This window comes from Mugil cephalus, chromosome 14, assembly GCF_022458985.1.
Source record: "Mugil cephalus isolate CIBA_MC_2020 chromosome 14, CIBA_Mcephalus_1.1, whole genome shotgun sequence".
In the NCBI taxonomy this organism is placed as follows: domain Eukaryota; kingdom Metazoa; phylum Chordata; class Actinopteri; order Mugiliformes; family Mugilidae; genus Mugil; species Mugil cephalus.
In genome coordinates, this window is record NC_061783.1 from 11262847 (window position 1) to 11272152 (window position 9306).

The 9306-nt window shown below is 41.2% G+C and overlaps 1 protein-coding gene across 1 annotated transcript; it reads left to right on the forward strand.

The window, feature by feature from the left end:
* The first annotated feature begins 433 nt into the window (after positions 1-433).
* Positions 434-8049, forward strand: rp9 (RP9 pre-mRNA splicing factor). The gene is made up of 6 exons (XM_047606041.1): positions 434-753; positions 958-988; positions 1099-1228; positions 4193-4284; positions 4658-4719; positions 7231-8049. Exons 1-6 carry the CDS (start codon positions 608-610, stop codon positions 7460-7462), a joined length of 693 nt encoding a protein of 230 aa, XP_047461997.1. The 5' UTR covers positions 434-607; the 3' UTR covers positions 7463-8049.
* Positions 8050-9306: the final 1257 nt, after the last annotated feature.

The window sequence follows — 9306 nt, forward strand, 5'->3', positions numbered from 1 at the left end:
ATGATCCACAGAGGCCCCTCTCTGCGATTCATAGGACTCAAAGACTAACAACATCCTGTTATGCAGACGCACCCTGAGACACCCTGAGAAGACACATGTCCATTTTCTGATGAGTCATTGTTTTGGAGGCAAAAGGGAGACCTACACAACATGGTGGTCATAATGTTATGCCTGATCTGATCAGTGTATGTCACATAAATTAAAAAATATATATATTCAAAATCCATTAAGAGAGATGAACATGGAGGTGGATTTATTTACTTTCTTTTTCTTCAAATAACTGCATGGACACTGATGGTGGAAGTCGTTTTCTTTTTAGAGAAACTAGTTTTTCGGACAGAACCTGAAAACTCGGATCCAGCTGCACGTCCTGTGTTACCGCCCGTGTCCTGCAGGTGGCGCTGGACTTTCACGAACCAACCCGACCCGCACACAGGAAGTAGCAGCAGCGCCGCAGCAGCGTTTGCTGGTTAGCTGCGGGCTAGCATGTTAGCAAGCATTACATACGGAGCTGTCAAGTAAAACAACAACAACAACAAAGCTCTGCATGCACCGTTAACTCAAACTTAATGTTTATCCGGGGGCACTGCGTGTCCATATTGAGACAATGTCGAGCAGAAAGCGAACGAAAGAGAAGGAGGAAAGGCGAGACCACAAGAGACACAAGACATCGAAACACGATTTGGAGAAACTCACGACACAGACGAAGAAACTCAGCCAAGAAGTTCAGAAACTGAAACACGTCGAAACCTTGTGAGTCGCTTTAGGCGAGGCTCTTCTGTTTAATTTGCACAAACTTGTGCATGAATTATAAATGCGACTTGTGTAGTCTTTACATAAGCCTAGCCTCGAGTGTTAGCATAAAGTTTATTCGCGTTGCCTTCATTAAGAGGACGACGGAGGAACGTGATTTGTTTCGCAGCATTATAACTATTGTCTGTTCTTTCCTTTATGCAGCTACGAGAAACCTCCACCAGGACTCATCAAGGTAAAGTTACACCAGTAATAAACAGCTGGTGGATGCACGTAGCGGAAGCCCTGGAGAAATATGTTGCTTTCTTGAGAAACTGTGCTAGAGACTTCGTGTGTGTGTTGCAGGAACATGAAGAAAAACCGGAGGACTGTATTCCAGCCGAACCAGGAAATGAAGAAGCCAGGACCTTCCTGGCCCACGCCCCCACCAAGGGGCTGTGGATGCCCCTGGGGAAGGAGGTGAAGGTGATGCAGTGTGAGTACAGCTACACGGTTTCATTTATATCTGCTTGTGTTTTTTTCACCCAGAGGAGGAAAGAAAAACACGATGTTCTGTGAAAATGTAACCTTTAACTGGGCATTTTCCACAACCTCCTGGGACACTTTACACCGTTACAGAACCGAGGTGTGGATATTGCACAGTAAATTGCATGCAGCCGTCAGATGAATATCTACACAAGCATATTTTCATTTTTTACATCCCTCTTAACAGTGTTGTTATTTGGTCTGACCAGTATCCATTTTACTTTTGTATTCAGCACAGGCTCGTTATTTGTGTGAAATTACACATATTTTACTTCCTTTTTATTTATTTATTTTTTTCAACTTATTGGAAAGGATTTTGTTTGCATACAGACAGACGGTAGCAAGTAGTTATCATCAAAATAACAGTATGTGCATCCATATGGTTTTACAGCTACACGATCCTCTGGTTTCTTTCCCTCCCCATGAACAAACTCCTTTCAGGTCAGAGCCAAACAATACATTCAGTCAAAGACAATAAATGAATAAAAGTTTTATATAAGTTCAAATAAGTAATTTAAATAGAGTCCAATATGCTTTTTTCATATTTAGGATGAGAGAACTATCAATAATTCACCAGTGTAAAAAGAAAAACAGTTTGGGAAACATAAATATCAAATAAATCTGGCAACTGTATTAAAAAAGAAAGGAACAACAACAGAAGGAAGACATCTAGTTAAGTAAAATGACCACCTTGAAGCAAGATTAAATGGTAATTTGGTGCCCTTGAACGCTGCCAAATTGTCCCACTGGCACAAACGGCAGCTTGGCCACTGTCTTAAATCTCTCTTGCTTTGATAAATAAGAGGACAAAAGTGCTTTCGATCACCCTCTGCGGCATTAGGGAAGGGTAGTACGTGCAAGCACACTTAGAGGACTCAAGGAAAGTGCAGTACCGACACCTTTACTAATAGAACTGTGTAAAATGTGGGTGTTTGCCTGTAAGCGATTAAATGCAGAAGTTCTCATTGCATTTATTTCTCATTCCATTAGTTAAAAGATGTGCTTTGTATTCTGTTGTAGTAGCTGTACATATAGGTCTGGGACTGTAGGTGGGAGTAAACATCCATTGTGGCCGAGCTGAAGTCTGAATAGGTGACAGATGTGACCACAAGAACTTGACATTTGACATCATGTCTAATGTTTTTCTGACAAACATCGCAGACTAGACATTTTTATGCTGTCACAGAGATTACCTTCTGTCCTGTTGACGATACAAAGACGGTCATTATGCTCAGCGTCCATTCATTCCTTTCGTCCCACACACTTTCACGCTGCCGTCGGGGACGTGGAGAGTCACACACACACACACAGAGGACCAGTCCACAAGTTAGCATTTGTTCTGCAGGATCTGTGTGTGACTCGCTCTGCTTAAGCATTTGGGAAAACGTTTAAGGCAGCAGAGGCTCGTCGACAAAACTTTGCGCGGAACTTCTTTCACAGGATAAACAAGATTTATGCAGACTCTCTCACGAAGACTCTCAAATTGTTCACAGAAGCGCCGCTGTTGCTTGAAGTGTGGATCATTAAAACAGTGCGAAACTTTGACATGACTTCTTCGTTTACTTTCAGCGCAGAGAAAGTGATAATGGCTTAGAAATGGTCTGTGTTAGATAATGCGGGATACATTTTGAAACACCATGTAGGCAGAGCATTTTAGGAGTGTAACTGTGAGTTAGTTGTTTAAGACTCTTTTGAGATCAGACAAACAAACTGTTTACCTACGTATGTGTTCAGTGACTATGTATGTCAGTGGTAAAAAGCCCAGAGAATTTACTCAACGTTACTAGCTTCTTGCATGGCCTTCATCTATTTTAAGAGTATGTTGAGTTGTCTTCAAGTACAGAACTCAAATCAAATGAGCAAGTGGGCAGAAAGTGGTGGATTTATACAAATGAATGGTACTTTATGGCAACTGAGACTCAACAGAAAGCACTACCCAGAGCTAGTAATGTAGCTTTGAGTAAGGATTATGTAAACAAACTGCTCTTCTTAAGGTTAAGACATCATTTTTAAACAGATAGGATTGGTCAGTGCTGATTAATTTTGAGAAAATGGGTTATTTTGCCTCCATATGATGTCTTATATTCACACAAGTGGAAGGAAAATGTCCAGAATATACGTTTAGATGCTTATTTTACCACATTACCTATTGGATATTTATGCACATGTGTGTAGTTTTCATTAGATAATAGGTTTAAATATTTCATTAATGTGTTACATTACATAATGGACTGGAGGAATTTCATGGTGGTAGCACTTGCTCACAGTACAATGATTCCTTTTAGTTTCTGCCTGTATTCTGAGGTTTTCAGTGAGGGGGCTGCAGATTCATTATTCATATCCTGAGTTATACAGCTTTCCTTAAACCGTCGGCGGTCGCCAGTTTTTTCCAGATTTATGTTGTCATTAAAAATATGCCCCAAATCCTCTCGGTAAAAACCTTTTAATATGAAAAAGAATTGGCTCAATCTAAGTAATAAGCTGGGTACTTTTCATGCCAATGTCTATTAGTTTAAATTTTTAATTGTGATTTCTAAATGATGGGTACCAATCAAAATGTGTAGAGTTTTACACTATATAACTTTATAATAGCTGGTTTCTCTTTCCTCATACTCTGAGCCAGGCATCTCCTCTTCAGCAGTTTTTTTTTTTAAATTTTTTTGTATTTCAGCAGAGGTGTGTGTTGGTAATATAATTCATAACTTCAATTATATGACATCGTACTTTGGAAAACTTGGAAAAAGTTTATTTTTTTCTGACCATTGACAGTGTTTCCGAATTTATGTCATCATAAAACTCTCAAATCCTCTCTGTAAATTATCAGATTTGAACGAAATAAAACAAATATTTGGGGCAAGGCTCATCCAAAGTTCAAACTTTTTATTTTTTTTATTTATTTATTTTTTTTCTGCAGGCTGGAGATGCAAACGTTACGGCCACAGGACTGGAGACAGAGAGTGTCCGTTCTTCATCAAAGGCAACCAGAAACTGGAGCAGTTCCGAGTGGTGAGTTTAACTATTTGGAAATGAGAGCGAACTGTTAACTGTCGAATACTAGTCTGCCACAGTCAGAGGATTTCGTTTTGAATGTGGGAAGGTCAGGGAGCGGTGGCAGAGACGGAGGTTTGAGTCTTGGGACACAAACAAAGTTGGGACACTTCTAGTTTCCACATGTGGACGGCAGACTCCCCCACTCTGCTTGTGTGACTGTAACATAACACAGCAGGAGCCTCTGCAACGATTACCATAAATGCAACTGAATCATATTTCCCTTCCTTGTATTGTCTCCGTTTTTTAAAAGTGCTGACACAACACTGCTTTAAATACGTACATTTTGTATTTCATAGTAGGTATTAACACGTGGTGTGACATTTTTCAGGCCCATGAAGACCCGATGTATGACATCATTCGGGAAAACAAAAGGAATGAGAAAGAGACCAGGTGTGTATTCATTCATTTTCCTGATGTGCACATCGTTCACATTCTTTTCTGTATTTTTATATAAGAAACACATTTTTCTGCTGCTGTGAAAGGACGGACTAAATGCCGCACTGATCACACTTGCAGTTTTTGTCCGTTCTCCCTCAGCGGAGTTGGACAGATGACCTGGAAATTCTCTCACTGTGGCTGGGTCCCTGTGCAGGTTCCCAGCAAATAGTGTTTGACACCAGGATGTTTGAATGTGACGCTGGCTCGCCGTGAAGCCTCACACGCCGAGCAGCAGCAGCAGCAGTACACATAATTTTGCATGCATTGCTAAAAGGTTGTTTAAAGGCCAGTGGCACTTTGAAGTCGCACTTGTGTGTGCGTGCCACATTAATTTTGGCATCTTCTTTGAAAGAGAACGGAAACAGTCCAACTTCTCTCAGCTTTATTTCATATGCATAAACAATATCAGGTTGTGTTGACAAAACTTTGTTTTTATTTAGTTTTACTCTTGTTCAGGTTATTAAGGCTTTGGACCAGATATTTGACTTCATATGGTCTAAGGCAGGGGTCTTCAACGTTTTTCAGTCCTAGGACCCTCAAACTGATGGAAAGATTACCCCTACCTGTTACGTTCTATAGTGAAATCGGCCTAGTGCTTTTTATGATATACATTATTATGATTTTGCAATAAATTTTAAGTTATTCAAAAAATTACACAGGTTCAAATATAATTTTTTTTCTCATTTCAAACATGTGCAACTAAAATATGTTGGATTCATGTTAACCTGTATTTAAGGAAATTTAAATTTGTGGGGAAAATAAAAAAATAATAAAATAAAATATATAAATAAAAAAAGTCAAATCAACTAAAGATTTTGGGACCCCCCTGCAGTACCTCTGCGGACCCCCTAGGGGTCGCGGACCCCCTGTTGAAGACCTCTAAGGTCTAAGGATTGGTTTAATATTTTTCAAATCTGTCTTAAAGTAATGTGAGGTCTACATCTTGGCCGCTGTGACTATACCTGTATAGTCCTCATCCTGTGTAAAACATCGTGTAAATTAGAAATCATTTAGAAGAACATTTCCTTTATTTTATCTTCCTGGAAAGAAGCTCTTTTCTTGGCCTGTAGCAGAAGGAAACCGTCCACTACAAATAGACATGTGACATGTTCATTGCTGTGTTTTTACTTGCTGTAATAGAGTGCCTCAGAAATGCTGTATAAACTTGTTTTTAATTCAAATAATCAGTCAGTCGATCAAAAGCATTTTGGCAACAATAACATATGACTGTAGCTTGATTTACTGATAATAACAAACACATTCTCTATGTATTTGCACTTGAGTTGTGAGCGCTCTGAAGTTCCTCTAAAAATAGGCAAATACAGCTTTGCTAAATATTTATTTATGTCCACTTCGTCCACAACATGTCAAACACGTGTTTCTCAGGGGAAATCTGTGGAACATATTTGTCGCATTGTTTTTCTTTTTGTTCTTTCCTTCGTTTCTTTGTTTGCCTCTTGGCCTGGAGATGCCACACTTGCGCAAATGCACTCAAAACACAGTCTGAGTGGGACTGGAACCAAATATTTGTGCCTCAAAACCGCACATCTGCAAATTCACGTGCATGTTAACGCTTTCGCACCACTTCAGATGTAAAGGTTGTTTAACAGTGAGTACACAAGTCTGCTAAAATGCACCCCTCTGTTGACAGTAGCTGACAGTAACTATGAGAGAGTCCGACTTGATTTAGCTCGGTGGGACTCCAGGAGCTTTACACGAGGCTCGGATGAAGTTTGGTGTCGATTTTTGCAACAGCTCATCATTTTGTCCTACATTTCTTACTCTGTACTGACGTCCCAGTGGAAAAAAAGTTACAGCGACCGAGACTTGTTTTAAGAAAGACTGAGAAAATCTTGCACATATCCTTTAAGGACATTTTTTTTTTTTTTTTAATGTGTCTGTAAGATTTGGCTTCTCCCTTCTGACCAGTTGTGGCAGCCTGTGTCTTCATTCACATTAATAATATGGATAATCTGAAAAGTAGTTTCTAATAAACTCAGTTCTGACAGTGAGTAGGATATTTCTATCAGAGGTACTGAGGGAAGAGACGTGTTGAATTTCAGCTGTAGTTCATGGACAAATTTACAATTTGATAGATGAACATTTCCTGGTTTTTGTTGTTTTAAAATAGTAGACTGATAGTCTGATATCATCACTCTGTCAAGGCTGTTCTTAAGTGCTTCTTTTATGATAAGTAAGTTTGTATCGATGTTATTAATTTCCTTCTTCGGTGCCGTTACTATAGTTACAAGAAGTACGTAACCGAGTTAGGCGCTTGGCTAACTTCGCAGTCCGGATATGCTGGTCGTTGGACAAAAAACGTGTGCTCAAGGATGTTTCAGACACTTGCCAACCCGACCATCCAACTCTGCACCAGCTGTATTTTTTTTCCTTTTTGCACTTGACTCTAATTCTTCTTCTTCCTCCTTCTCCTCCCCTCATCCATGCCCTTCCTGTTCATAGGATCCAGCAGCTTCAGCAGCTGCTCCAAGACACCACCTCCTCCTCTTCCTCCTCCTCCTCCGATTCAGACAGCTCCTCGTCTTCGTCTTCCTCCTCCCCGTCCTCCTCCGACCACCACCGCAGCAAGAAGAGGAAAAGGAGGAAGGACAAAAAGAAGAAGGACAAGAAGAAGAGAAAACGGAAGCGAAAGCACAAGTCCTCCAAAACCAGCGACCGCTCGGATTCAGACTAAGTGTTTGCTGATATATATGAACTTGAACGCTGCGTTCTTCAAACGTAGAAAGAGACTGAATAAAATAGCAGAGATGGTAGATCTTCCACAGCACTGAGGCCTGTACCAGATCAGAAAGAACTGCACTCTGGAGACTCCCTTAAGCCTTTTCTCTGCAGCTTGAAACTCTATTTCCACTGTGCATGACTTCTCCCGGCTTCGTTTTATTTCCCCCAGGGTGACAACTTGAAGTTACATCCTCAGTTAGAGCTCCGAGCGCAGAGTCAGGAGGAGTAACTGCTTAAGTATGTATGTGCACACATGCCTTGATGCATGTGTGTGTCAAAAATAATTTGCTGCATGGGGAATGAATCTAAAGTGATGTGGAATGAGCCTGCTGGTGCGAGAAATAATGTTCTTTCACAGGTTCTAAGCACGTCAGCAAATACGGTGTGTCATTAAGAGATTGTATTTTCCAACATTTTTTGTTTGTTTGTTTTTTGTTTCGTTAGGCCTGCCGCCGTGCCGGTATAAAATACTGTGATTGTAGAGTTTGCTCAATGCAAAGAGATGGAGGAAATAAGTTCAAATTAAACGTTTGAGTTCGATGTTTTCCACTCAAGCCTGAATGTTTGAATGCTCGCGACTGTACATAAATATTTAGAATGATTTGAGGTTGGAACATGCTTATTTTGCTGGGGAAAAGCCACGGAGATGCGGAAAGAATGTGTGTGAATACGTTCCCTTATTCTGTGAATAAAGATGGCTGTTTTCCTCCAAAGTTTACCCAACTCCAAGCTGCAAAAACAAAGATGTTAATCACTTTGGCCTCGACTTAATGTGCATATTTTTCATGAGGATTTGAATATAGTTTACCGAAACGGCACAGAAGTCTGATGATTAAAAACGAGTACACAGCACTGGCGTAACCTCCCTGAGAGCCAAAGAACTTCTTTCTTTTCTTTTGATCTTGTCCTCGTAGCAGTATTCTGAGAATACTTCAGAGCCGGTTCACTCTCTGTGACCGACACAATGCTCGGCGGCCCTCCCTCTTCTTGCTCGGCTGCCATCTACAACTCATCCAGTTGTGTTCTCCAGCGGCGGAATATTAAAAGTTAGCCAGCTGCAGCTGCTTTGAATAGGATTTGCCCTATTAGACACATAGGATGAAGTCTTATCCTTCTCTAGCAACACGTTCTCAAAGAAATCCCCATGGAAATAAACTAGAAACATTCCCTCTTCCTAATGACCCTGCTACAGAGACAATTACAGCAGACCTACAGGGAACAAGCAAACTAGATTTCCATTTAGATCCCAGTCTTAGGCCTTCCGAACAGTTAAATCGCTGTGGGGCGCATATGTGTTTGTGGGAGAAATTACAGTTCCATCAAAGAGTGATGGATAAAAACAGCCATGAGAGCGTTTAAGTTGCTGTCGGGGAGCGCGTTTTTATTTATCCCCTCATCCCGCCCCCTTCTTTCCTCATCTGCCTCCCGTCAGAAAGGTCCGTCCTTTCTGACCAGTAAGCCGAGATAAATCCGCTTCGCCCCAAACGGTCTGTTCCACATCGACTCCTTTCTCTTGTCTCTTGAGCAGCGCAATGAATCTCCCAGATGAGACGGGGCCTCAGAAGCCGCTCAGAGGGAGGCTGTGCCACGTAGAGAGAATTTGGCCAGTGAGGAGTCTTTATTGAAGCACTCTGTCTTCTTGGACAAGGGACAGGTCAGGCCGAGCGCCACGGCCCGGCTCGGGCTGATTGCCTCAACGCGCAGCCCTGGCTCGGAGTGTTTGGACGCTTTCACATTTTGTGTTTTTCGTGCTCACTCCTTTCAGTTTAATAATATCAGTGCTGAGAGAACGGTGTG